Consider the following 27,838-nt stretch of genomic DNA (forward strand, 5'->3'; position numbering starts at 1 on the left):
TTTGTTAAAGGAAGTATTGTTTACTTTGGGTGTTGAGGAAGATTCATGCAGACCAATTCTGGATCTGAAACTTTAAATCGTTTTGTAAGAGTCCCAACTTTCAAGATGGTGACTATAAGGACTATTTTTCCTTTTGTTCAGCAAGGTCATTTCATGTCCACAATAGACTTACAGGACGCTTATCTTCATATTGCGATTTACCCAGACCACTATCGGTTTATGAAATTCTCTTTTCTAGACAAGCATTACCAATTTGTCGCTCTTATGTTTGGCTTAGCGACAGCTCAGAGAATCTTTTCAAAGGTTCTTGTGCCCTTCTATCTGTAATCAGAGAGCAGGGTATTGCTGTGTTTCCTTATTTGGACAATATCTTGGTACCAGCTCAATCTTTTCATTTAGCAGAATCTTACACAAAACAACTTGTGTTGTTTCTTCAAAGTCATGGTTGGAGGATCAATTTACAAAAGAGTTTCTTGATTCCTCAGACAAAGGTCACCGTTTTAGGTTTCCAGATAAATTCAGTGTCCATGACTCTTTCTTTGACAGACAAGAGATGAATGAAGTTAGTGTTAGCTTGTCTAAACCTTCAGTCTCTATCATTCCCTTCAGTGGCTATGTGCATGGAAGTTTTAGGTCTCATGATTGCAGCATCGGACGTGATCCCCTTTGCTCGTTTTCATATGAGACCTCTTCAGCTTTGCATGTTGCACCAGTGGTGCAGGGATTATACTCAGATATCACAGTTGATATACTTAAAGGGTCAGTAAACCTTAAAAATAATGTTATATAATTCTGCATATAGTGCAGAATTATATAACATTACATTAGCCAAACTTTTTAAATCATAATATTCCCTTTTTATTTTGTAAAAATATCGCTGTTTTACAGACCCGCTAATGTTATATAGTTTGGCTAATGTTATATAATTCTGCACTATGTGCAGAATTATATAACATTATTTTTAAGGTTTACTGTCCCTTTAAGTCCCAACATTCAACACTCTCTGACTTGGTGGTTAAGCCATCACCTTATTGTTCAAGGGGCCTCCTTTGTTTGTCCTTCCTGGACTGTGATCACAACAGCTGCAAGTCTTACAGGTTGGGGAGCCATCTGGGGGGTCTCTGACAGCACAAGGGGTTTGGGAACCTCAGGAGGTAAGGTTACCAATCAATATTTTAGAACTCTGTGCTATTTTCAGAGCTCTTCAGACTTGGCCTGTATTGAAGAGAAAACTTTAAATTCAATTTAAGACAGACAATATCACTACAGTGGCATATGTCAATCATGAATGGGGGACTCGCAGTCCTTCAGCAATGAAAGAAGTATCTCTGATACTTTCTTGGGGGGAATCCAACTCTTATCAAATTTCTGCGATTCATATCCCAGGAGTAGACGTCTAATTGGGAAGCAGATTATCTCAGTCGTCAGACTTTACATCCGGGAGAGTGGTCTCTCCATCCAGATGTTTTTTTTTCAATTGGTACAGATGCGGGGTCCTCCAGAAATAGATCTGATGGCCTCGCGTCTGAACAAGAAGCTTCCAATATATCTTTCCAGGTCCAAGGATCCTCAGGCGGAGATGGTGGATACTCTAGCAGTTCCTTGGTTTTACCAACTTGCTGCCTCTGGTTCTTCTTCCAAAGGTGATCTCCAAGATCATAATGGAACAGTCTTATGTGTTTCTGATAGCTCCAGCTTGGCCTCTCAGGATTTGGTATGCAGACCTTGTCAGGATGTCCATTTGCCAACCTTGGCAACTTCCTTTAAGGCCAGACCTTCTGTCTCAAGGGCCATTTTTCCATCAGGATCTCAAATCTCTAAATTTTGATGGCATGGAAATTGAACGCTTAGTGCTTAGTCAGAGGTTTTTCTGTCTCAGTAATTAGCACTATGATACAGGCTCGTAAGTCTGTTTCAAGGAAAATGTATTATCGGGTTTGGAAAACCTATATTTCATGGTGTTCCACTCATGATTATTCTTGGCATTCTTTTAGAATTCCTAGGATCTTACAGTTTCTTTAGGATGGTTTGGATAAGGGTTTGTCCGCTAATACTTTGAAAGGACAAATTTCTGCTCTTTCTGTTTTATTTCATAGAAAGATTGCTTAACTTCCTGACATTCACTGTTTTGTTCAAGCTTTGATTTGTATCAAACCTGTTATTAAATCAATTTCTCCTCCTTGGAGTCTTAATTTGGTTTTGAAAACTTTTTGAGTCTATGCATTCTTTGGATATTAAACTACTTTCTTGGAAAGTGTTATTTCTTTTGGCTATCTCTTCTGCTATAAGAGTTTCTGAGTTGTCTGCTCTCTCTTGTGAGTCTCCTTATTTGATTTTTCATCAAGATAAAGCTGTTTTGCTGACTTCATTTACATTTTTACCTAAAGTTGGGAATTCTAACAACATCAATAGGGAAACTTTTGTTCCCTCTTTGTGTCCTAATCCTAAGAATACTCTTGAAAGGTCTTTACATTCTTTGGATGTGGTAAGAGCCTTGAAATATTATGCTGAGGTTACTAAGGATTTCAGAAAGACTTCTAGTCTATTTGTTATTTTTTCTGGCTCCAGGAAAGGCCAGAAAGCTTCTGCTATTTCTCTGGCTTCTTGGCTGAGACTTTTGATTCACAAAGCTTATTTGGAGCGGGGCAGTCTCCGCCTCAAAGAATTACAGCTCATTCGAACAGATTAGTTGCTCTTAAGAATGAAGCTTCAAAGCAGCAAGTTGGTCTTCTTTGCAAACTTTTACTAAATTTTACCATTTTTATGTGTTTGCTTCTTCAGAAGCAGCCTTTGGTAGAAAGGTTCTTCAGGCAGTTGTCTCAGTTTGATTCTAATGCCTTTTGATTTGAGTTTTTCTGACATTTTTAAAGAAAACTTGATTGTTTTTTTGGATTTAATTTCTCAGCGGAATTAGCTGTTTTTATTTTATCCCTCCCTCTCTAGTGACTCATGGACTTCCACATCTTGGGTATTATATCCCATACGCCACTAGCTCATGGAATCTTGCCACTTACATGAAAGAAAACATAATTTATGTAATAACTTACCTAATAAATTAATTTCTTTCATAGTTCATGAGAGTCCATGAGACCCACCCTATTTTTTGTGGTTATGATTTTTTTGTATAAAGCACATTATTTTTTCCAGTTCCTCTTTTTGTATGCTTTTTATTCCTTTTTTTTTTTTTACACCTCACTTCTTGGCTATACGTTAAACTGAAGTATGAGTGAGGTGGGAGGTGTATTTATAGGCATTTTGAGGTTTGGGAAACTTTGCCCCCTCCAGGTAGGAATGTATATCCCATACGTCACTAGCTCATGGACTCTTGCCACTATGAAAGAAATTAATTTATCAGGTAAGTTCTTACATAAATTATGTTTTTCAGGTAAACTGTCCCTTTTAAGTGTACACCTGCACTTTCATAGCCCATAGGCTATTCACTGTAAATGATATATGTTGCACATAACCTGGGAACACTTTACATACCGTTTTTATGGCACTAGCACAGGTTTGGAAGTTTCTTTAAATTTTGCCAGTGAATATATAAATTTCAACTGTTTGTGCTTCTATATATTGTGAGATTATTTCAATAACCTTACTTTTATTCCCTGAGGCCTGCAGTATTTCAGTTAAGTTAAATTAATAAGTAGTTCCCTTTTTATAGTTAAAGGAACATATTTAATTCATAAATACAGTACTATACTATTTTTATACCACGCTGACAATTAATACTGTATATCAGAATAAGTCCCTTCTCTGTTTTAATGCTAAGAGGCACTTAATGTCAAGGTGTATTTTATGGTATCTATAAATCTAAATGTAACTATTTGTTGTGAAAAATCAAACTTTTTTTTGTTCTGTTTATTCTACAGAGGTGATTTTATTACAAGCATGCTTAAAGATTGTTACAATAATTTAAACTGGCTTGCTGCAATCATGAATATAACTGGTGACTCTGCACTTCTAGTGACAAACATATTCCCCCAGTTACCCTATTTCTGGGCAGTTTTCCTCACTCAGGTGAGTTATTGTAATATGCATCTTACATATTAATATTCACTATAGTTGAGTTTTGTTAATACATAACATTTGCAGTATGGAGCTGAATTAAAGAAAATCCCTTTGGTTCCTTGCAGGATAAATATTTGGCCATGACCAATTTGTTCCATAGATTGGCAGAAATAGAAGCTCATCAACCTTATCTATTAAATAATGAAGTGAAGAGGGGGACGCGCTGTTTAGCTCAGTGTGTTCTGATTGATGATGAGGAGGGAACCTGGAACAGGTATAAAATAGTATGTGTAACATGAGGCCACTGGGCACTTACTAATCTAGAGTTTTTGTGATATATCAGTTTTCCTCCCTTTACAGGTGCTGGGTGGTTGATATGGTTTCTGATTTCGCCATTGTGTTTTTCATGGATTATGGCATGACCGCCAATGTTCCCATCAGTTCTCTGCGCCAGCTGAATTCTGACACATTTTGGTTGACTCCTCCTCTGGCTCAGCCTTTCATGTTGAAGGAAGGTAGATACATTATGAATGAAATTGTTTGCATCAGAAATGATCAAGGATAATAAATATAATGGCTTTTGTATCTCATTTCATAGGCTGCTGCTCCATCGATTTAGTCAGAAGCATCATTAAGGGCAAAACCAATGGGTTCTGTAGCAATGAGGTAATTATACTTCATTAATGGGTTCTTGACACCTTTTTCCATCATTCTGTACTGTATGCTTTCTATTGCTTCTAGGAGTAGACGTTTAATGAATCTACATATGAACATTTAACAACTAGCCTATAAATATTACTCATTTCCTCACCCTCTACAAAGAAACATAGATATTCAATTACTAATTGGTATACTTCCCTTCTTGGAGCTAGGCTTGTTGTTGATTTAAGTTTTATTTAAACCTTTTTGATATTTGCTGTTTTCTCACTATATAATATGTTCACTACTGAAAGAGTCCAGCCACCCCCTGACCCTCATCAGAATAATTTTATGAGGGAGTTAATAAACAGGGGATTGTGTCAAAGTTCTCAGATGTCCCCTGAACCTGATTCAGTTCAAAAGCTGCATACAAGTTAACAGGCGCACCACTTGTGTCTTTTAAATCCTTTATTTCATGGTTGGAGCAGGTACAAAGAAAAAGAACTACGTTTTATGCTGTGCACCCTTAATCATGTATGTGTACCTGCTCCTGCTTCAACCATTAAATAAAAGCATTTTTTTTTTACTCATGTTAATAAGCCCTGCTCCAGTTAGTCTCCTATAGATGGGGCAGTGTGTCCTTGTCATGGTATAACTACAAACACTCACAGGAAGAGAATCATTGTACCTCTTGCAACCTGTGCTGAACAGAGATTAGTTCAGTCTGCCGTGCCCTGTGTGAGATCTGTATCTTGCCCTTCTTTGTGCAGTCTGTCCAGTGTGCCAGTATCACATTCTGAAGATCCTCTCCTCTCAACCTCTCTGTCATCTGCTGTGTCTCTGCCTCTGTTTCTAATAATCCAGTTCCCAGACTTGAGGCCTAAAGCACAGCAATATGCTGAAGGAAAAGGGAAGTGAGCTCCACTAACCTTTGTGGTGTAAGGCAGGTACTGCAAGCTAATAGACACAGGAACAGTTATTTCCAAAGGATCTGTATCTTTGTGTTGATTTCTCCAACATTGGTGTGTCCGGTCCACGGCGTCATCCTTACTTGTGGGAATATCTCTTCCCCAACAGGAAATGGCAAAGAGTCCCAGCAAAGCTGGCCATATAGTCCCTCCTAGGCTCCGCCCACCCCAGTCATTCTCTTTGCCGTTGCACAGGCAACATCTCCACGGAGATGGTTAAGAGTATGTGGTTTTTTAGTTGTAGTTTTTTTTATTCTACTATCAAGAGTTTATTTTAAAATAGTGCTGGTAGGTACTATTTACTCTGAAACAGAAAAAGATGAAGATTTCTGTTTGTGAGAGGAAGATGATTTTAGCAGACAGTAACTAAAATCGATTGCTGTTTCCATATAGGACTGTTGAGATGAAGTAACTTCAGTTGGGGGAAACCGTTAGCAGACTTTTCTGCTTAAGGTATGACTAGCCATATTTCTAACAAGACTGTGTAATGCTGGAAGGCTGTCATTTCCCCTCATGGGGACCGGTAAGCCATTTTCTTAGTCTCAAACAGAATAAAGGGCTTAATATGGGCTTTAAAACTGGTAGACACTTTTATGGGCTAAATCGATTGCTTTATTTGTACATTTTATACATGTTTATGCTGATAATTCACACTTATAAACTTGGGGAACGTTTTTTAACGTCAGGCACTATGTTAGACACCTTTTTCAGTCAGGAAGGGCCTTCCCAGTTGTAGGCTGAGCCTCATTTTCGCGCCATTACTGTGCAGTTGTTTTTGAGAGCAAGACATGCAGATGCATGTGTGAGGACCTGAAAGTAGTTGGAAAAGTTCCTAGAAGGCGTCATTTGGTATCGTATTCCCCTCTGGGCTTGGTAAAGTCACAGCAAAGGCTGTAGCTGGGACTGTATAGGGGTTAAATCTGTAACCGGCTCCGGTTTCGTTATTTTAAGGGTTAAAGCTCTGAAAATTGGTGTGCAATACTTTTAATGCTTTAAGACACTGTGGTGAAATTTTGGTAAATTTTGAACAATTCCTTCATATTTTTTCACATATTCAGTAATAAAGTGTGCTCTGTTTAAAATTTAAAGAGACAGTAACGGTTTTGTTTTTAAACGGTTTTTGTGCTTTATTGACAAGTTTAAGCCTGTTTAACATGTCTGTGCCTTCAGATAAGCTATGTTCTATATGTATGAAAGCCAATGTGTCTCCCCCTTCAAAATTGTGTGATAATTGTGCCATAGCGTCCAAACAAAGTAAGGACAGTACTGCCACAGATAATGAAATTGCCCAAGATGATTCCTCAGATGAAGGGAGTAGACATGGTTCTACATCATCTCCTTCTGTGTCTACGCCAGTTTTGCCCACGCAGGAGGCCCCTAGTACTTCTAGCGCGCCAATGCTTATTACCATGCAACAATTGACGGCTGTAATGGATAACTCCATAGCAAATATTTTATCCAAAATGCCTGCATATCAGAGAAAACGCGATTGCTCTGTTTTAAACACTGAAGAGCAGGAGGGCGCTGATGATAATTGTTCTGTCATACCCTCACACCAATCTGAAGGGGCCATGAGGGAGGTTTTGTTAGATGGGGAAATTTCAGATTCAGGAATAATTTCTCAACAGGCTGAACCTGATGTTGTGACATTTAAATTTAAATTAGAACATCTCCGCGCACTGCTTAAGGAGGTGTTATCTACTCTGGATGATTGTGACAACTTGGTCATTCCAGAAAAATTATGCAAGATGGACAAGTTCCTAGAGGTTCCGGTGCACCCCGACGCTTTTCCTATACCCAAGCGGGTGGCGGACATAGTGAATAAGGAGTGGGAGAAGCCCGGCATACCTTTTTGTTCCCCCTCCTATATTTAAGAAATTATTTCCTATGGTCGACCCCAGAAAGGACTTATGGCAGACAGTCCCTAAGGTCGAGGGGGCAGTTTCTACTCTAAACAAGCGCACTACTATTCCTATCGAGGATAGTTGTGCTTTCAAAGATCCTATGGATAAAAAATTGGAAGGTTTGCTTATAAAGATTTTTGTACAACAAGGTTACCTTCTACAACCCATTTCGTGCATTGTTCCTATCACTACAGCAGCGTGGTTCTGGTTCGAGGAACTAAAAAAGTCGCTCAGTAGAGAGACTCCATATGAGGAGGTTATGGACAGAGTTCACGCACTTAAGTTGGCTAACTCTTTTATTTTAGATGCCGCTTTGCAATTAGCTAGATTAGCGGCGAAAAATTCAGGGTTTGCAATTGTGGCGCGCAGAGCGCTTTGGCTAAAGTCTTGGTCAGAGGATGTATCATCCAAGACAAAATTGCTTATCATCCCCTTCAAGGGTAAAACTCTCTTTGGACCAGAATTGAAAGAAAGGGTCACGCCCTCCCACAAGATAGGCCTTTCAAGGCCAAGAATAAGTCTAATTTTCGTTCCTTTCGTAATTTCAGGAACAGACCGGCCTCTAATTCTGCATCCTCTAAGCAAGAGGGTAATGCCTCACAGTCCAAACCAGCCTGGAAACCGATGCAAGGCTGGAACAAGGGTAAGCAGACCAAGAAGCCTGCTACCGCTAACAAAACAGCATGAAGGAGTAGCCCCCGATCCGGGACCGGATCTAGTGGGGGGCAGACTCTCTCTCTTTGCTCAGGCTTGGGCAAGAGATGTTCAGGATCCCTGGACGCTAGAAATAGTTTCTCAGGGTTATCTTCTGGAATTCAAGGAACTACCCCCAAGGGGAAGGTTCCACATGTCTCACTTATCCTCAAACCAAATAAAGAGACAGGCGTTCTTACATTGTGTAGAAGACCTGTTAAAGATGGGAGTGATACACCCAGTTCCAATGACGGAACAAGGAATGGGATTTTACTGAAATCTGTTCGTAGTTCCCAAAAAAGAGGGAACCTTCAGACCAATTCTGGATTTAAAGATCCTTAACAAATTTCTCAGGGTACCATCGTTCAAAATGGAAACCATTCGAACGATTCTACCCACTATCCAGGAAGGTCAATTTATGACTACCGTGGATCTAAAGGATGCGTACCTACATATTCCTATCCACAAAGAACATCATCAGTTCCTAAGGTTCGCCTTTCTGGACAAACATTACCAGTTTGTGGCCCTCCCATTCGGATTAGCCACTGCTCCAAGGATTTTCACAAAGGTACTCGGGTCCCTTCTAGCGGTTCTAAGACCGAGGGGCATTGCAGTAGTACCATACTTGGACGACATTCTAATACAAGCGTCGTCCCTTTCAAAAGCAAAGGCTCATACAGACATCGTTCTGGCCTTTCTCAGATCTCACGGATGGAAGGTGAACATAGAAAAAAGTTCTCTGTCTCCGTCAACAAGAGTTCCTTTCTTGGGAACAATAATAGATTCCTTAGAAATGAGGATCTTTCTGACAGATGTCAGAAAGTCAAAACTTCTAAGCGCTTGTCAAGTTCTTCATTCTGTTCCACGTCCTTCCATAGCTCAGTGCATGGAAGTAGTAGGGTTGATTGTTGCAGCAATGGACATAGTTCCTTTTGCACGAATTCATCTAAAACCATTACAACTGTGCATGCTGAAACAGTGGAATGGGGACTATACAGACTTGTCTCCAGTGATTCAAGTAGATCAGAAGACCAGAGATTCACTCCGTTGGTGGATATCCCTGGACCACCTATCCCAGGGAATGAGCTTCCGCAGACCAGAGTGGGTCATTGTCACGACCGACGCCAGTCTGGTGGGCTGGGGTGCGGTCTGGGAATCCCTGAAAGCTCAGGGACTATGGTCTCGGCAAGATTCTCTTCTCCCGATAAACATTGTGGAACTAAGAGCGATATTCAATGCTCTCAGGGCTTGGCCTCAGCTTGCAAAGGCCATATTCATAAGATTCCAATCAGACAACATGACGACTGTTGCGTATATCAATCATCAGGGGGGAACAAGGAGTTCCCTGGCGATGAAAGAAGTAACCAAAATAATACAATGGGCGGAGTATCACTCCTGCCATCTATCTGCGATCCACATCCCAGGTGTGGAAAACTGGGAAGCGGATTATCTGAGTCGTCAGACATTCCATCCGGGGGAGTGGGAACTCCACCCGGAGATTTTTGCCCAGTTGACTCAATTATGGGGCATTCCAGACATGAATCTGATGGCGTCTCGTCAGAACTTCAAGGTTACTTGCTACGGGTCCAGATCCAGGGATCCCAAGGCGACTCTAGTGGATGCACTAGTAGCGCCTTGGACCTTCAACCTAGCTTATGTGTTTCCACCGTTTCCTCTCATTCCCAGGCTGGTAGCCAGGATCAAACAGGAGAGGGCCTCGGTGATCTTGATAGCTCCTGCGTGGCCACGCAGGACTTGGTATGCAGACCTGGTGAATATGTCATTGGTTCCACCATGGAAGCTACCTTTGAGACAGGACCTTCTTGTTCAGGGTCCATTCGAACATCCAAATCTGGTCTCCCTCCAGCTGACGGCTTGGAGATTGAACGCTTGATTCTATCAAAGCGTGGGTTTTCAGATTCTGTGATTGATACTCTGGTTCAGGCCAGAAAACCGGTAACTAGAAAGATTTACCATAAAATATGGAAAAGATATATCTGCTGCTGTGAATCCAAGGGATTCCCTTGGAATAAGATAAAAATTCCTAAGATTCTTTCCTTTCTGCAAGAAGGTTTGGATAAAGGATTATCTGCGAGTTCTCTAAAGGGACAGATTTCTGCTTTATCTGTCTTACTACACAAACGACTGGCAGCTATGCCAGATGTTCAAGCATTTGTTCAGGCTCTGGTCAGGATCAAGCCTGTTTACAGACCTTTGACTCCTCCCTGGAGTTTAAATCTAGTTCTTTCAGTTCTTCAAGGGGTTCCGTTTGAACCTCTACATTCCATAGATATTAAGTTGTTATCTTGGAAAGTTTTGTTTTTGGTTGCTATTTCTTCTGCTAGAAGAGTTTGAGTTATCTGCTCTGCAGTGTTCTCCGCCCTATCTGGTGTTCCATGCAGATAAGGTGGTTTTGCGTACTAAGCCTGGTTTTCTTCCAAAGGTTGTTTCTAACAAAAATATTAACCAGGAGATAGTTGTACCTTCTTTGTGTCCGAATCCAGTTTCAAAGAAGGAACGTTTGTTACACAATTTGGACGTAGTCCGTGCTCTAAAATTCTATTTAGAAGCTACAAAAGATTTCAGACAAACATCTTCTCTGTTTGTCGTCTATTCTGGTAAAAGGAGAGGTCAAAAAGCAACTTCTACCTCTCTTTCCTTTTGGCTTAAAAGCATCATCTGATTGGCTTACGAGACTGCCGGACGGCAGCCTCCTGAAAGAATCGCAGCTCACTCCACTAGGGCTGTGGCTTCCACATGGGCCTTCAAGAACAAGGCTTCTGTTGATCAGATATGTAAGGCAGCGACTTGGTCTTCACTGCACACTTTTGCCAAATTTTACAAATTTGATACTTTTGCTTCTTCGGAGGCTATTTTTGGGAGAAAGGTTTTGCAAGCCGTGGTGCCTTCCGTTTAGGTAACCTGATTTGCTCCCTCCCTTCATCCGTGTCCTAAAGCTTTGGTATTGGTTCCCACAAGTAAGGATGATGCCGTGGACCGGACACACCAATGTTGGAGAAAACAGAATTTATGCTTACCTGATAAATTACTTTCTCCAACGGTGTGTCCGGTCCACGGCCCGCCCTGGTTTTTAATCAGGTCTGATGAATTATTTTCTCTACCTACAGTCACCACGGTACCATATGGTTTCTCCTATATTTTTCCTCCTGTCCGTCGGTCGAATGACTGGGGTGGGCGGAGCCTAGGAGGGACTATATGGCCAGCTTTGCTGGGACTCTTTGCCGGGACTCTTTGCCATTTCCTGTTGGGGAAGAGATATTCCCACAAGTAAGGATGACGCCGTGGACCGGACACACCGTTGGAGAAAGTAATTTATCAGGTAAGCATAAATTCTGTTTTTTACCCTGCTGAGTCCTTCTCTATGAAACCCTGCAACTCTCTTTAATCAGTGCTTGGACATTGCTGCACTTTGTTTCTGTGTTGCCTGGAATTCTGTGTTTGCTGTTATCCCTTGTACCTTATTTGTCTTTATCATTGACCCCTGGCTTGACTATCTGGACTGCTCCTTTGCCTTGCCCTTACAAGTTCTGCTGCTGATTGGACAGACTTCTGGTTTGATCCTGACTTGCACTCTCTTGCTACCTGCAATAACCTCTTTCCACTACCTCTTTATATCGTGTCCCAGCATAACAAGAACAATAATAATAATAGCTACTATTTATATAGCGCCTTTCTCCCAGTGGGACTCAAAGCGCTTTTTCAGCGCTTGCTCTCGGAATTAACCAAATCGGCAGCTGAATAGTAATAGTTGTTATTATTACCCAATTTAATGGTAATTTAATTGACCTCGGAAAGTTGAAGGGCTGAGTCGGCCCTGCCGGGATTTGAACCTGTGATCTTGGATCTTTTAAACAGGCTTTTTCTCCTGTTAAGTGTAGTCAGTCCACGGGTCATCCATTACTTATGGGATATTAACTCCTCCCCAACAGGAAGTGCAAGAGGATCACCCAAGCAGAGCTGCTATATAGCTTCTCCCCTCTACGTCATACCCAGTCATTCTCTTGCACCCAACTAATAGATAGGATGTGTGAGAGGACTGTGGTTGTTAAACTTAGTTTTTATTTCTTCAATCAAAAGTTTGTTATTTTAAACGGCACCGGAGTGTGTTGTTTTTTCTCAGGCAGCATTAGAAGAAGAATCTACCTGAGTTTGTGTATGATCTTAGCGGACGTAACTAAGATCCATTTGCTGTTCTCGGCCATTCTGAGGAGCGAGGTAACTTCAGAACAGGGGACAGCGGGCAGGTTCACCTGCAAAGAGGTATGTTGCAGTATATTATTTTCTAAGGAATGGAATTGACTGAGAAAATACTGCTAATACCGATGTAATATAAGTACAGCCTTAAATGCAGTAGTAGCAACTGGTATCAGGCTGATATGTATGTATGTTTACACTTAAGTATTTCTGGGGAATGGCACTTCACTGGGAAAATACTGTATACATATAACTTTTAGCCTAACCTGCAGTGTGAGCGGCTAGCAGCAGGCTTTTTAATGACATTTCATAAATTATATTTTAAACGTTTGCTGGCATGTTAATCGTTTATTTATCTGAGGTACTTGGTGAAAAATTGTTTTGGGCGTTATTTTCCACATGGCTGTCGTTTGTTTTGAATTAAAACAGTTTACTGAGCTTCCCTCACTGTTGTATTGTGAGTGGGAGGGGCCTATTTTGGCGCTTTTACTGCGCATTAGAAATTCAGTCACAGTCTGCCTTCTTCTCCCTGCATGATCCAGGACGTCTCTACAGAGCTCAGGGGTCTTCAAAACTAGTTTTGAGGGAGGTAATCACTCACAGCAGACCTGTGAGACTGTGCTTTGACTGTGATAAAAACGCTTATATTTTCAATTGTTATCCGTTTTTCTGATATTAAGGGGTTAATCATCCATTGCTAGTGAGTGCAATCCTTTGCTAACTTAATGCATTTACTGTAAAAATTTGGTTTCTATAACTAATCCGGTTCATTGTTATTTCAACTGTGACAGTTTTTGTGTGCTTCTTAAAGGCACAGTAACGTTTTTTTATATTGCTTGCAAATTTATTTGAAAAGTATTTTCCAAGCTTGCTAGGCTAATTGCTAGTTTGTTTTAACATGTCTGACACAGAGGAATCTCTTTGTGCAATATGTTCAAAAGCCAATGTGGAGCCCAATAGAAATTTGTGTACTAATTGCATTGATGCTACTTTAAATAAAAGCCAATCTGTACATTTTAAGAAAATTTCACCAGACAACGAGGGGAAAGTTATGCCGACTAACTCTCCTCACGTGTCAGTACCTGCATCTCCCGCTCAGGAGGTGCGTGATATTGCGACGCCAAGTACATCAGGGCGGCCATTACAAATCACTTTACAAGACATGGCTAATGTTATGACTGAAGTTTTATCTAAATTACCAGAACTTAGAGGTAAACGCGACCACTCTGGGGTGAGAACAGAGTACGCTGATAATGTTAGAGCCATGTCTGATACTGCGTCACAAATGGCAGAACATGAAGACGGAGAGCTTCATTCTGTGGGTGACGGATCTGATCCAAATAGACTGGACTCAGACATTTCAAATTTTAAATTTAAGCTTGAGAACCTCCGTGTATTATTAGGGGAGGTATTAGCGGCTCTGAATGATTGTAACACGGTTGCAATTCCAGAGAAATTATGTAGGCTGGATAGATATTATGCGGTACCGGCGTGTACTGACGTTTTTCCTATACCTAAGAGGCTTACAGAAATTATTACCAAGGAGTGGGATAGGCCCGGTGTGCCCTTTTCCCCCCCTCCTATATTTAGAAAAATGTTTCCAATAGACGCCACCACACGGGACTTATGGCAGACGGTCCCTAAGGTGGAAGGAGCAGTTTCTACTCTGGCTAATCGTACCACTATCCCGGTGGAGGATAGCTGTGCCTTTTCAGACCCAATGGACAAAAAGTTAGAGGGTTACCTTAAGAAAATGTTTACTCAACAAGGTTTTATATTACAACCCCTTGCATGCATTGCGCCTGTCACGGCTGCGGCGGCATTTTGGTTTGAGTCTCTAGAAGAGACCATTAGCTCAGTTCCATTGGATGAAATTATAGACAAGCTTAGAGTCCTTAAAGGATTAGTTTCTGTTATAATTTTTAAGACAAACAACTAACATATTAAAGTTAATAAACATTAATTAAAACCTACTGACCTATATTTTCTCCAAAATGAAGTTTCATAACGTTATAAAAGTTATATATTTTATTCCCCGATGTCACGTTATCCTGCCCAGTATTTTCAGCACTGTGTGTTCAAAATACTTAAACCAATGAAATTGTGTTTAAAGCGCCATTTTGAAACCTAGGTATTGTAAACGGATTGGTACAGAGCAAAGGATACCCACGGAGTGGGTTTGGAAAACAATTAAATTTGCAGACAAGATTTCTGATATACGGTAGAGATATGTTAATGAAATGCTATTGATAAAAAGCGTATTTGGGGTAGTTAGTTAGTAACAGGCATAGAAAATATTTACTTACAGTGGCCCTTTAAGCTAGCTAATTCATTTATTTCTGATGCCGTAGTACATTTAACTAAGCTTACGGCTAAGAATTCCGGATTCGCCATCCAGGCGCGCAGAACGCTGTGGCTAAAATCCTGGTCAGCCGATGTGACTTCTAAATCTAAATTGCTTAACATACCTTTCAAAGGGCAGACATTATTTGGGCCCGGTTTGAAAGAAATTATCGCTGACATTACTGGAGGTAAGGGCCATGCCCTGCCTCAAGACAGAGCCAAACCAAGGGCTAGACAGTCTAATTTTCGTGCCTTTCGTATATATATATATATGTGTGTATCTATATATATATATATATATATATATATATATATATATATCTGTATATATGGTATGTGGTAATTTTAGAAAGTGGTATGTGGTAGAAAGGCTAACAATATTGGATTGATTTGCGCATCCTGAGAAATGAACTGTGCCAGGCTGCCATCCTATGACTAAATTTACAAAGGAGCTCCAATTAAAATATACTGTGTAAGGCAATTGAAGCTTCCCCAGACTTATTCTTGTTTTTCTGGGTGTAAAATAAGCTGCATTGTCAAGTAATTTATAAATTCATAAGTAATTTATAGTCTATATTTAAACATTATATGGGCTTATGTGCCTCAGGTTTGGTATAGTCCTTTCCCACCTTGTTATCAATCAAAATGGCTTTTTCTTATGGATAAAATATTGGCCAAATAAGGAGGTGAGTTTTTATTTTGTTCGAAGCAATAGAATTATATGCCCTTTTGTGCAATAAGGGGTATTTAAAAAATTTTTTTTTCCAAAGGCAGAGAGAGTCCACAACTTAATTCCTTACTGTTGGTAAATACAACACCTGGCCACCAGGAGGAGGCAAAGACACCCCAGCCAAAAGTTTAAATATCCCTCCCACTTCCCCCATCCCCCCAGTCATTCTTTGCCTTTTGTTACTAGAGGAGGAAGTGTCAGAAGATTCAGATAGTCCTTTAATGGGTATTTTCCCTTCAAGAGAGGACTGGAGTTTTAAGTAATCATATAATCCTCTCAGTGAGAGTATTAATGAACGTTAGAGTCTGGAGATACAGAGAAAGTTTTTCTGCAAAGTGATCCAGACTATCTATCTAACAGCTCCTGGGTAATCAGTGTTAACAAGTTACACTGCTTGCCTTTTTACACTCAGGTCCCTGTCAGAACACCGTGGCAAGGCGGTCACACTTGACTGTACCTGTTCCACCGCATAGATCCTGGAGGGTAAGTCCACTTTATTTATGATTTAGCAGGGACTCCTATTATTAGGGTCACAGTGTGACTCCTCATAACCTCAATAGGATCCGGGGTTAATATCTCATTTAATTTGGAGATTATTTTTTAACTGTTTGGGGAATATATGTACTGCTTTGTTCTCTAAGGAACACTTGTGAAGGTTTGGACTCAATTAGACTGTGTACTTTCGGCAATGGAACAGACAGGTTTCACATTTTTGTGAAGTTGTGCAGCTCCTAATGCGCACTTTTCTCATAGCAGGGGAGGGTCCCTACTTGCGCACCACATGATTGGGTGCGGTTTCATTCATTTCCTCACAATCCTGCTGAAGAAACTCTGGCAATCCTACGGAGAGCGTTTTCTATAGTTTGTCTGGGTCTAGGAAGTGGTGAGTGCCCCAGCCATTAGGATTATAAAGGTGCCTCTTTATTATTAAAACCATTGTTGTTTTGAGACTGTTTTCCATCTAAAGGGGAGAGTCCACGGCTTCATTCATTATTAGTGGGAATTAAGAACCTGGCCACCAGGAGGAGGCAAAGACACCCCAGCCAAAGGCTTAAATACCTCCCCCACTTCCCTATCCCCAGTCATTCTTTGCCTTTTGTCACAGGAGGATGGGAGAGAAGTGCCGAGGATTCGGAGTAGTCTCTTATGGAGAGTAGTACTCTTTGCAGTGGGACTGGAGTTTTAAGTAGTCCTGTCAGCCTCTCAGTGAGAGCCTGGGCGAAAGATAGAGTCCGGAGATGCAGGGAGAGTCTTTCTGTGAAACCATCCCGACTCATATTAACAGCTCCACAAGCAATCAGCGTTGACAAGTTTCGCTGCCTGCTTTCTGCACTTAAGTCCATGTCAGGAGCGAGGCTACTAAGCTGTCACACTTGAAGGGCTGTGTTCCTGTTCCACGGCGTAGATTCTGGTAAGATCGTTTCATTTTTTATTCATAATGATAACACGGAAGACAGGGTCACAGTGTGACACCTTTTTATCTTTAATGAATCAAGGGTTAATATTCCTGGAAAGGGGATTATTGAACAGAGGGGGTTTATACATGATATTGTTTATTGTGTCATTGCTGCGTTATTTGTGAGATGAGGCTCTGGCAATGTGTGGAACTTTCAGGTTACTCAGCGGTCCTTTTTGGTGCGTTTTCTCCTTGTGCCCCTGCCATTAGAGGTATAAAGGTGCGTATTTATAAGTTAAGCAAGTCCGTTATAAAAGCGCAAGCTATGGAGGACTCTGACGCGTTAGAGGGTTCTCCCTCTTTAACAAAGTCTCATTCCTGTGTTTTTGTAAGGAGGTTCTGGTAGATTAGCCTGCTCAACTATGCCTTGAGAAAGTTACGACATCTAAATGTAAACGGATGTCTAGTACCGAGCCGTCCACCTCTGAGAGTTCCTCGTCCCGTGAAGTGCGTTCCCTGCATTCATTTCCAATTGCACATGCAGCGTCCCGGGGTCCAACCGTTACTCCTTCAGGAGAGAATCGTTGGCCGTCAGACTTTGCGGACCAACTGGAATCGGCGGTTTCGAAAAGTGATCCATGCCTTACCAAATTCTGCTAAGCTCTAGCGTAGGGTGTACCATGGTGGCCTTGTCCAGGGGTTGTCTACGCCGATGGCAATCCCAGAGGCATTATACGATGACGAGGCCATCTCCGTCTGCGGAGGAGCCTGAGTTTAGGATGGAGAATTTGCGCTTTTTGCTGAAGCAGGTGCTTGCTACTCTGGAGGTTCCGGAACCTAAGATTCAGGAGGAACCTTCAATTACTAAGCTAGATAAGGTATACGAGGACAGGGTAGTACCTCAGACTTTTCCGGTTCGGTTAAGATGGCTAATATTATTAAGAACGAATGGGAGCAATTAGGTTCTTCCTTTTCCCCTTCTTCCTTTAAGAAACTGTTCCCCGTTCCGGACTCTCAGCTTGAGCTGTGGGGTACCGTCCCTAAGGTGGATGGTGCTATCTCTACGTTCGCGAAGCGGACAGCTATTCCCCTTGAGGATAGTTTGTCGTTTAAGGAGCCCATGGATAAAAAGCTGGAAAACATGTTAAGAAAGTTGAGCAGATATGTGAATAAGTAGAGCGCTGGATATAAACGGTGTATTCCAAACACCTAACTTTGAGAAAGATCCTTCAATCTATTCTAGGCGTTTACTAGGTAGTATGGTGATGAAGTGAGGGCGCTGGCAAAAGCTGAAGGAATAGGTGAAGAAATCTAATTGTTTAAAGTTTCCTAAATTAGGAAAGTGCGATGTGCATTAATAAAGTGCAAGGTGTATAAATATTTCTTTATTCTGAAAAGGAGTTTATATAGGAAGATTGGAGCAATATATGAAGTAGAAGACAATAAAGTACTGTGTATAATGTGGGGTGTGAAATTCAAAGTGCCAGTGCCAAATACGATATGCAGATATTTCTACTAGTATACAGTGTAGTCTATATTATAAATAGATTAAGATGTGCCAAAAGTAGTGAATGTGTAGCGGCCGGTAATTGGTTAGATACAAGTACAAAATGTAAATATTATTGCAAATTATGTGGCCGTTTATATTGATTGCAAAATGCAAAGAGGGATTAGGTATACTTATAGACTATACTACAGATCACTTACAATTTATTTAAAAATGACCCAGTATTAAGACAAAAAAAATGATTTATTTAAAATATAAATAAAATAATTCAATGACCTTATAGGATATTTGGAACGTCTCCCAATAAAGTGATCACAGTATCTTATTGGTTTACCTATATATTAAACTTTATAGATGCATCAATATGATCAAACAAGAGTGAAATATATCACAATGGTCCCAATATAAACATTTGTGGCAATTTCCACCTTAAACAAGTTGTAATGTGTAGTATATCGAATACAAAGGTAAACAGTTCTTTGGTACTTTGTTGAACACTTCCCTTTAGTTCTAAAATATTGCAAACAGTCAAGTCACAGAGCTGTTTCCAATATTTTAGAACTTTTTTATAGTTTGACAATCTCAGGAAAATATTGTACATTTTTAACCCGGGTTATCAATACACTTTTCTCACTGCCTACTTCCAACCAATCTACAGGAAAATCAAGCTAAACTGCGTGCATAGCACTAAGTGCAGTTTTTATTTCAAGTGGCATATCACTATCTACAAGTAAAGTGACAACGGACCAAACCAGAAAAAGTTTTATCACATAATTTCCTCCCACAGGGAGTGTGACGTCAGACGCCAACACATGCGGCAGGGTTGAGAGCACTGCCAGCCAAGCGGTTAGACGGACCGCTTCTACGAAGAAGAAATAAGACATCAGTCAGAAACTTGAAAAAAAACAGGTAACTTTATTTTGATGGCACATCTTAAAGAATATTCACTCAGCTAAGTGTTAACAAACAAAGGCTACATTATAACTGCGTGCACAGCACTAAGGGCAGTTGCTCACATTAGATATAAAGTAACCTAAAACCAATGGTACATTATAGAAACATATTACGCTGCAAACTCTAATGTGTCTCTCTGTTCCGATATCACTGGATGTTTGACACTAAAGGGAAGTGTTCAACAAAGTACCAAAGAACTGTTTACCTTTGTATTCAATATACTACACATTACAACTTGTTTAAGGTGGAAATTGCCACAAATGTTTATATTGGGACCATTGTGATATATTTCACTCTTGTTTGATCATATTGATGCATCTATAAAGTTTAATATATAGGTAAACCAATAAGATACTGTGATCACTTTATTGGGAGACGTCCCAAATATCCTATAAGGTCATTGAATTATTTTATTTATATTTTAAATAAATCATTTTTTCTCCAACATTGGTGTGTCCGGTCCACGGCGTCATCCATTACTTGTGGGATATTCTCCCTTACAGGGAAAGGCAAGGAGTGCACACAGCAAGAGCTGTCCATATAGCTCCCCCTCTGGCTCCACACCCCAGTCATTCTCCTTGCCGCTCTGAACAAGTAGCATCTCCACGGGGATGGTGAGGAGTTTGTGGTGTTTAGTTGTAGTTTTTTATTCTTCTATCAAGAGTTTGTTATTTTAAAATAGTGCTGGTATGTACTATTTACTCTGAAACAGAAAGAGATGAAGAGTTCTGTTTAAAAGAGGAATATGATTTTAGCAGCAGTAACTAAAATCAATTGCTGTTCCCACGCAGGACTGTTGAGCTGAGAGAACTTCAGTTGGGGGGAACAGTTTGCAGACTTTTCTGCTCAAGGTATGACTAGCCATTTTTCTAACAAGACTGTGTAATGCTGGAAGGCTGTCATTTTCCCTCATGGGGATCGGTAAGCCATTTTCTTAGACTTAGAAAGAATAAAGGGCTTATTATGGGCTATTAACTGGTGGACACTCTTAAGGGCTAAATCAATTGTTTATTTAAGTTGTTTTTTAAAAGTTTGAAGTAATTTTCACACTTTTATTGTTTGGGGAACGTTTTTATCGCCAGGCACTAGTTAAGACACCTTCCCAGTCAGGAAGGGCCTTTCACTATAGTAGGTAGAGCCTCATTTTCGCGCCATTATTGCGCAGTTACTTTTGAGTACAGTGCATGCAGCTGCATGTGTGAGGGTCTGGCATCCACTGAAAACATTCCTAGAAGGCTTGAATTGGTATCGTATACCCCCCTGGGATAGGTGAAGTCGCAACAAAGGCTGTGGCTGGGACTGTAGTGGGGTTAAAATTGCAAACGGCTCCGCATTTTAAGGGTTAACAGCTTGAAAATTGGGGTGCAATACTTTGAATGCATTAAGACACTGTGGTGAAAATTTGGTAAAGATTGGATAATTCCTTCATAGTTTTTCACATATTCAGTAATAAAGTGTGCCCTGTTTAACATTTAAAGAGACAGTAACGGTTTTGTTTAAAAACGTTTTTTGTGCTTTATTAACCCGTTTAAGCCTGTTTAACATGTCTGTACCTTCAGATAGATCATGTTCTGTATGTATGGAAGCCAAGGTGGTTCCCCCTTCAAATGTATGTGATAATTGTGCCATGGCGTCCAAACAAAGTAAGGACAGTGCTGTCACATTTAGTAAGATTGCCCAGGATGATTCCTCAGATGAAGGAAGTAGGGATAGTTCTGCATCCTCTCCTTCTGTGTCTATACCAGTTATGCCCGCGCAGGCGACCCCTAGTACTTCTAGCGCGCCAATGCTTGTTACTATGCAACAATTGACAGCAGTAATGGATAACTCCATAGCTAATATTTTATCCAAAATGCCAGCTTTTCAAAGAAAGCGCGATTGCTCAGTTTTAAACACTGTAGAGCAGGAGGGCGCTGATGATAATTTATCTGTCATACCCTCACACCAGTCTGAAGTGGCAGTGAGGGAGGGTTTGTCAGATGGAGAAATTTCTGATACAGGAAGAATTTCTCAGCAGGCAGAACCTGATGTTGTGACATTTAAATTTAAATTAGAGCATCTCCGCGCATTACTTAAGGAGGTGCTATCTACTCCGGATGATTGTGACAATCTGGTCATCCCAGAAAAATTGTGCAAGATGGACAAGTTCCTAGAGGTCCCGGTGCACCCTGATGCCTTTCCAATACCTAAAAGGGTGGCGAACATAGTGAATAAGGAGTGGGAGAAGCCAGGCATACCTTTTGTCCCTCCTCCTATATTTAAGAAATTGTTCCCCATGGTCGACCCCAGGAAGGACACATGGCAAACAGTCCCTAAGGTCGAGGGGGGCGGTTTCTACACTAGCCAAACGCACGACCATTCCCATTGAGGACAATTGTGCTTTCAAAAATCCTATGGATAAAAAATTGGAGGGTTTGCTTAAAAAGATTTTTGTACAGCAAGGATACCTCCTTCAACCTATTTTGTGCATTATTCCTGTCACTACAGCGGCGTGGTTCTGATTCGAGGAACTGGAAAAGTCGCTCAGTAGAGAGACTCCATATGAGGAGGTCATGGACAGAATTCACGCACTTAAGTTAGCTAATTCCTTTATTTTAGACGCCGCTTTGCAGTTAGCGAGATTAGCGGCGAAAAATTCAGGGTTTGCAATTGTGGCGCGTAGAGCGCTCTGGCTAAAGTCTTGGTCGGCAGATGTATCTTCCAAGACAAAATTGCTTAATATCCCTTTCAAGGGTAAGACCCTGTTTGGGCCAGAATTGAAAGAGATTATTTCAGACATCACTGGGGGAAAGGGCCATGCCCTCCCACAAGATAGGCCTTTCAGGGCTAAGAATAAGTCCAATTTTCGTTTCTTTGCAATTTCAGGAACGGACCGGCTTCCAACTCTGCACAAGACAAGAGGGTAACGCTTCCCAGACTAAACCAGCTTGGAAACCAATGCAAGGCTGGAACAAGGGTAAACAGGCCAAGAAGCCTGCTGCTGCTTCCAAAACAGCATGAAGGGGTAGCCCCCGATCCGGGACCGGATCTAGTAGGGGGCAGACTCTCTCTCTTTGCTCAGGCTTGGGCAAGAGATGTTCAGGATCCCTGGACACTAGAAATAGTCTCTCAGGGTTATCTTCTAGAATTCAAGGAACTACCCCCAAGGGGAAGGTTCCACATTTCTCACTTATCTTCAAACCAAATAAAGAGACAGGCGTTCTTACATTGTGTAGAAGACCTGTTAAAGATGAGTGATACACCCAGTTCCAACTGTGGAACAAGGTCAGGGGTTTTACTCAAATCTGTTTGTAGTTCCCCAAAAAAGAGGGAACTTTCATACCAATTCTGGATTTAAAAATTCTAAACAAATTTCTCAGAGTTCCATCGTTCAAAATGGAAACCATTCGAACAATTTTACCTACAATCCAGGAGGGTCAATATATGACTACCGTGGATTTAAAGGATGCGTATCTACATATTCCTATCCACAAAGATCATCATCAGTTCCTAAGGTTCGCCTTTCTGGACAAACATTATCAGTTCGTGGCTCTCCCATTCGGACTAGCCACTGCTCCCAGAATTTTCACAAAGGTGCTCGGGTCCCTTCTAGCGGTTCTAAGACCAAGGGGCATTGCAGTGGCACCTTATCTGGACGACATTCTAATTCAAGCGTCGTCTCTTCCAAGGCAAAGGCTCATACAGACATTGTTCTAGCCTTTCTCAGATCTCACGGGCGGAAGGTGAACGTAGAAAAGAGTTCCCTGTCTCCGTCGACAAGAGTTGCCTCTTTGGGAACAATAATAGATTCTTTAGAAATGAAGATCTTCTTGACAGAAGTCAGAAAGTCAAAGCTTCTAAACGCTTGTCAAGTTCTTCTCTCTATTCTGCAGCCTTCCATAGCTCAGTGCATGGAAGTAGTAGGGTTGACGGTTGCAGCAATGGACATAGTTCTTTTTGCTCAAATTCATCTAAGACCATTACAACTGTGCATGCTTCAGTAGACCAGATGACCAGAGACTCACTCCGTTGGTGGTTGTCCCAGGATCACCTGTCTCAGGGAATGATTTTCCGCAGACCAAAGTGGGTCATTGTCACGACTGACGCCAGTCTATTAGGCTGGGGCGCGGTCTGGGATTCCCTGAAAGCTCAGGGTTTATGGTCTCGGGAAGAGGCTCTTCTCCCGATCAACATCCTGGAACTGAGAGCGATATTCAATGCTCTCCGGGCTTGGCCTCAACTAGCGAAGGCCGGATACATAAGATTCCAGTCAGACAACATGACGACTGTAGCTTACATCAACCATCGGGGGGAACAAGGAGTTCCTTGGCGATGAGAGAGGTGTCCAAAATCATCAAATGGGCGGAGGATCACTCCTGCCACCTATCTGCAATCCACATCCCAGGAGTAGACAACTGGGAGGCGGATTATCTGAGTCGTCAGACTTTCCATCCGGGGGAGTGGGAACTCCACCCGGAGGTGTTTGCCCAGTTGACTCAATTATGGGGCATTCCAGACATGGATCTGATGGCGTCCCGTCAGAACTTCAAGGTTCCTTGCTACGGGTCTCCAAGGCCACTCTAGTGGATGCATTAGTGGTGCCTTGGTCGTTCAACCTAGCTTATGCGTTTCCACCGTTCCCTCTCCTTCCCAGGCTTGTAGCCAGGATCAAACAGAAGAAGGCCTCGGTGATTCTGATAGCTCCTGCGTGGCCGCGCAGGACTTGGTATGCAGACCTGGTGAATATGTCATCGGCTCCACCATGGAAGCTACCTTTGAGACAGGATCTTCTAGTACAAGGTCCATTCGAACATCCAAATCTAATTTCTCTGCAGCTGACTGCTTGGAAATTGAACATTTGATTTTATCCAAGCGTGGGTTTTCAGATTCAGTGATAGATCCTCTGGTCCAAGCCAGAAAACCTGTGACTAGAAAGATTTACCATAAAATATGGAAAAGATATATCTGTTGGTGTGAATCCAAGGGATTCTCCTGGAGTAAGATTAAAATTCCTAAGATCCTCTCCTTTCTCCAAGAAGGTTTGGATAAGGGATTGTCATCGAGTTCTCTAAAAGGACAGATTTCTGCTTTATCTGTCTTGTTACACAAACGACTGGCAGCTGTGCCAGATGTACAAGCTTTTGTACAGGCTTTGGTCAGAATCAAACCTGTTTACAGACCTTTGACTCCTCCTTGGAGTCTAAATTTAGTTCTTTCAGTTCTTCAGGGGGTTCCGTTTGAACCCTTACATTCCATAGATATCAAGTTGCTATCTTGGAAAGTTCTGTTTTTGGTTGCTATTTCTTCTGCTAGAAGAGTTTCTGAATTATCTGCTTTGCAGTGTGATGCACCCTATCTGGTGTTCCATTCAGATAAGGTTGTTTTGCGTACCAAGCCTGGTTTTCTTCCAAAAGTTGTTTCCAACAAGAATATTAACCAGGAAATAGTTGTTCCTTCTCTGTGTCCGAATCCAGTTTCAAAGAAGGAACGTTTGTTACACAATTTAGATGTAGTCCGTGCTTTAAAGTTCTACAAAGAATTTTAGACAAACCTCATCCTTGTTTGTCGTTTACTCTGGTAAGAGGAGAGGATAAAAAACTACTGCTACCTCCCTTTCTTTCTGGCTGAAAAGCATTATCCGATTGGCTTATGAGACTGCCGGATGGCAGCCTCCTAAACGAATCACAGCTCACTCCACTAGGGCTGTGGCTTCCACATGGGCCTTCAAGAACGAGGCTTCTGTTGATCAGATATGTAAGGCAGCGACTTGGTCTTCTCTGCACACTTTTTCCAAATTTTCCAAATTTGATACTTTTGCTTCTTCGGAGGCTGTTTTTGGGAGAAAGGTTTTGCAAGCCGTGGTGCCTTCTGTTTAGGTAACCTGATTTGCTCCCTCCCTTCATCCGTGTCCTAAAGCTTTGGTATTGGTTCCCACAAGTAATGGATGACGCCGTGGACCGGACACACCAATGTTGGAGAAAACAGAATTTATGCTTACCTGATAAATTACTTTCTCCAATGGTGTGTCCGGTCCACGGCCCGCCCTGGTTTTTTAATCAGGTTTGAAAAATTTTTCCTTTTCTTTATACACTACAGTCACCACGGCACCCTATGGTTTCTCCTTTTTCTCCTAACCGTCGGTCGAATGACTGGGGGGCGGAGCCAGAGGGGGAGCTATTTGGACCGCTCTTGCTGTGTGCTCTCCTTGCCTTTCCCTGTAGGGGAGGAGAATATCCCACAAGTAATGGATGACGCCGTGGACCGGACACACCGTTGGAGAAAGTAATTTATCAGGTAAGCATAAATTCTGTTTTTTGTCTTAATACTGGGTCATTTTTAAATAAATTGTAGGTGATCTGTAGTATAGTGTATTAGTATACCTAATCCCTCTTTGCATATTGCAATCAATATAAACGGCCACATAACTTGCAATAATATTTAAATTTTGTACTTTTATCTAACCAATTACCGGCCGCTACACATTCACTACTTTTGGCACATCTTAATCTATTTATAATATAGACTACACTGTATACTAGTAGAAATATCTGCATACCTTATTTGGCACTTGCACTTTGAATTTCACACCCCACATTATACACAGTACTTTGTCTTCTACTTGTTCATATATTGCTCCAATCTTCCTATATAAACTCCTTTTCAGAATAAAGAAATATTTATACACCTTGCACTTTATTAATGCACATCGCACTTTCCTAATTTAGGAAACTTTATACAATTAGATTTCTTCACTTATTCCTTCAGCTTTTGCCAGCGCCCTCACTTCATCACCATACTACCTATGTTAAGAAAGATGTTTCAGCAGGCGGGGTTTGTTTTTCAGCCTGCAGCGGCCGTTGCGGACATTGCTGGAGATGTAACATATTAATGTGAATCCCTGTGCGAAATGGTCGAGGGGGAGAATTCCATCGACAAGATAAGATTAAGGCGCTGAGGATCGCTAATTCTTTCATCTGTGATGCCAATATGCAAATTATTCGCTAAAGTGTCAGGTTTTTTCAATTTTAGTTCGCAGGGCTCTGTGGCTAAAGTCTTGGTCTGCGGACATGACCTCTAAGTCGAGGCTGTTGTCCCTGCCTTTTCAAGGAAAGATTCTGTTCGGTCCAGGATTGGATTCGATCATATCCACAATTACGGGAGGCAAGGGAGCTTTCCTACTGCAGGATACGAAGGCTAAGCCTAAGGGATCTACTTTTCATCCCTTTCGTGCATACAAGGCCCAGCGCCAGCAGCCCGCCGTGAAAGCGAACCAGTCTAAGGGAACTTGGAAGCCAGCTCAATCTTGGAACAAGTCTAAGCAGAGCAAGAAGCCCGCCAAGACGAAATCGGCATGAAGGGGCTGCCCCCGACCGGTCTCTGGACTAAGTAGTTGGCAGATTATCTCTCTTCTCAGAAGCCTGGTTGCAGGACGTTCAGGACCCTTGGGTTCTGGAAGTGGTCACCCAGGGTTACAGGATAGGGTTCAGATCCCATCTGCCCTGGGGCAGATTCCTCCTGTCAAACCTGTCTTCAAGACCAGAAAAGAGAGAGGCCTTTCTAGAGTGTGTGAGAGATCTCGCCTCTCTCTGCGTTATTGTACCAATACTCCATGCAGAACGGAGCCTAGGGTACTATTCCAATTTTTTTGTGGTTCCAAAGAAGGAGGGCACGTTCCACTCGATTCTGGACCTAAAGTGTTTAAACAAGTTTCTGAGTGTTCCATCGTTAAAAATGGAAACAATCAGATCTATTGTGCTTCTAGTTCAAGAGGGACAGTTCATGATAACTATAGACTTGAAGGACGCTTACCCTCATGTGCCAATTCACAGGGACCACTTTAAGTTCCTAAGATTTGCGTTTCTGGACCAACACTTCCAGTTTGTGGCCCTTCCCTTTGGTCTGGCGACGGCCTTCACAAAGGTTCTGGGGACGCTGCTAGCAGTGGCCAGATCCAGAGGCATTGCTGTGGCACCCTATTTGACAACATCCTAGTCCAGGTGCTGTTGCTCAGTCTCGCAGAGGATCATTCGAGGGCTCTTCTTCTTTTGCTCCAATCTCATGGTTGGAAGATCAACTCAGGAAAGAGTTCCCTGGTTCCCAGCAACAGGGTGGAGTTCCTGGGCACTATAATAGACTCTATTTCCATGAAAATATTTCTCACAGACCATCGACGCAGGAAGATTGCGTCAACCTGTGGCTCAGTGCATGGAGATGATCGGGCTCATGGTTTCAAGCATAGACATCATCCCATTCGCCAGGTTCCATCTCAGACCTCATAAATTGTGCATGTTGAGACAACGGTGATCATTCAGATCTATCACAGCAGATATCCATGGATGCTCGGACTCGGATCTCCCTCTCTTGGTGGATCCGTCCAGAGCAACTGTCCATGGGGACATCCTTTTTGAGAGCGTCCTGGGAGATTGTAACCACAGACGCCAGTCTGGCAGGATGGGAGGCTGTTTGGAGTGTCAGGATGGCACAAGGAAAATGGTCCCG

General features: G+C 41.7%; 1 protein-coding gene across 1 annotated transcript in view; it reads left to right on the forward strand.

Moving 5' to 3' along the window:
• Window positions 1-2,701: 2,701 nt before the first annotated feature.
• TDRD10 (tudor domain containing 10) overlaps window positions 2,702-27,838 on the forward strand; it is a 176,951-nt gene continuing 151,814 nt past the window's right edge. The window contains exons 1-5 of the mRNA XM_053719784.1: window positions 2,702-2,721; window positions 3,873-4,020; window positions 4,137-4,285; window positions 4,372-4,526; window positions 4,610-4,677. Coding sequence (XP_053575759.1) covers window positions 2,702-2,721; window positions 3,873-4,020; window positions 4,137-4,285; window positions 4,372-4,526; window positions 4,610-4,677 — 540 coding nt within the window. The remainder of the gene's footprint in view (window positions 2,722-3,872; window positions 4,021-4,136; window positions 4,286-4,371; window positions 4,527-4,609; window positions 4,678-27,838) is intronic.

This window comes from Bombina bombina, chromosome 1 (genome assembly GCF_027579735.1).
Source record: "Bombina bombina isolate aBomBom1 chromosome 1, aBomBom1.pri, whole genome shotgun sequence".
In the NCBI taxonomy this organism is placed as follows: domain Eukaryota; kingdom Metazoa; phylum Chordata; class Amphibia; order Anura; family Bombinatoridae; genus Bombina; species Bombina bombina.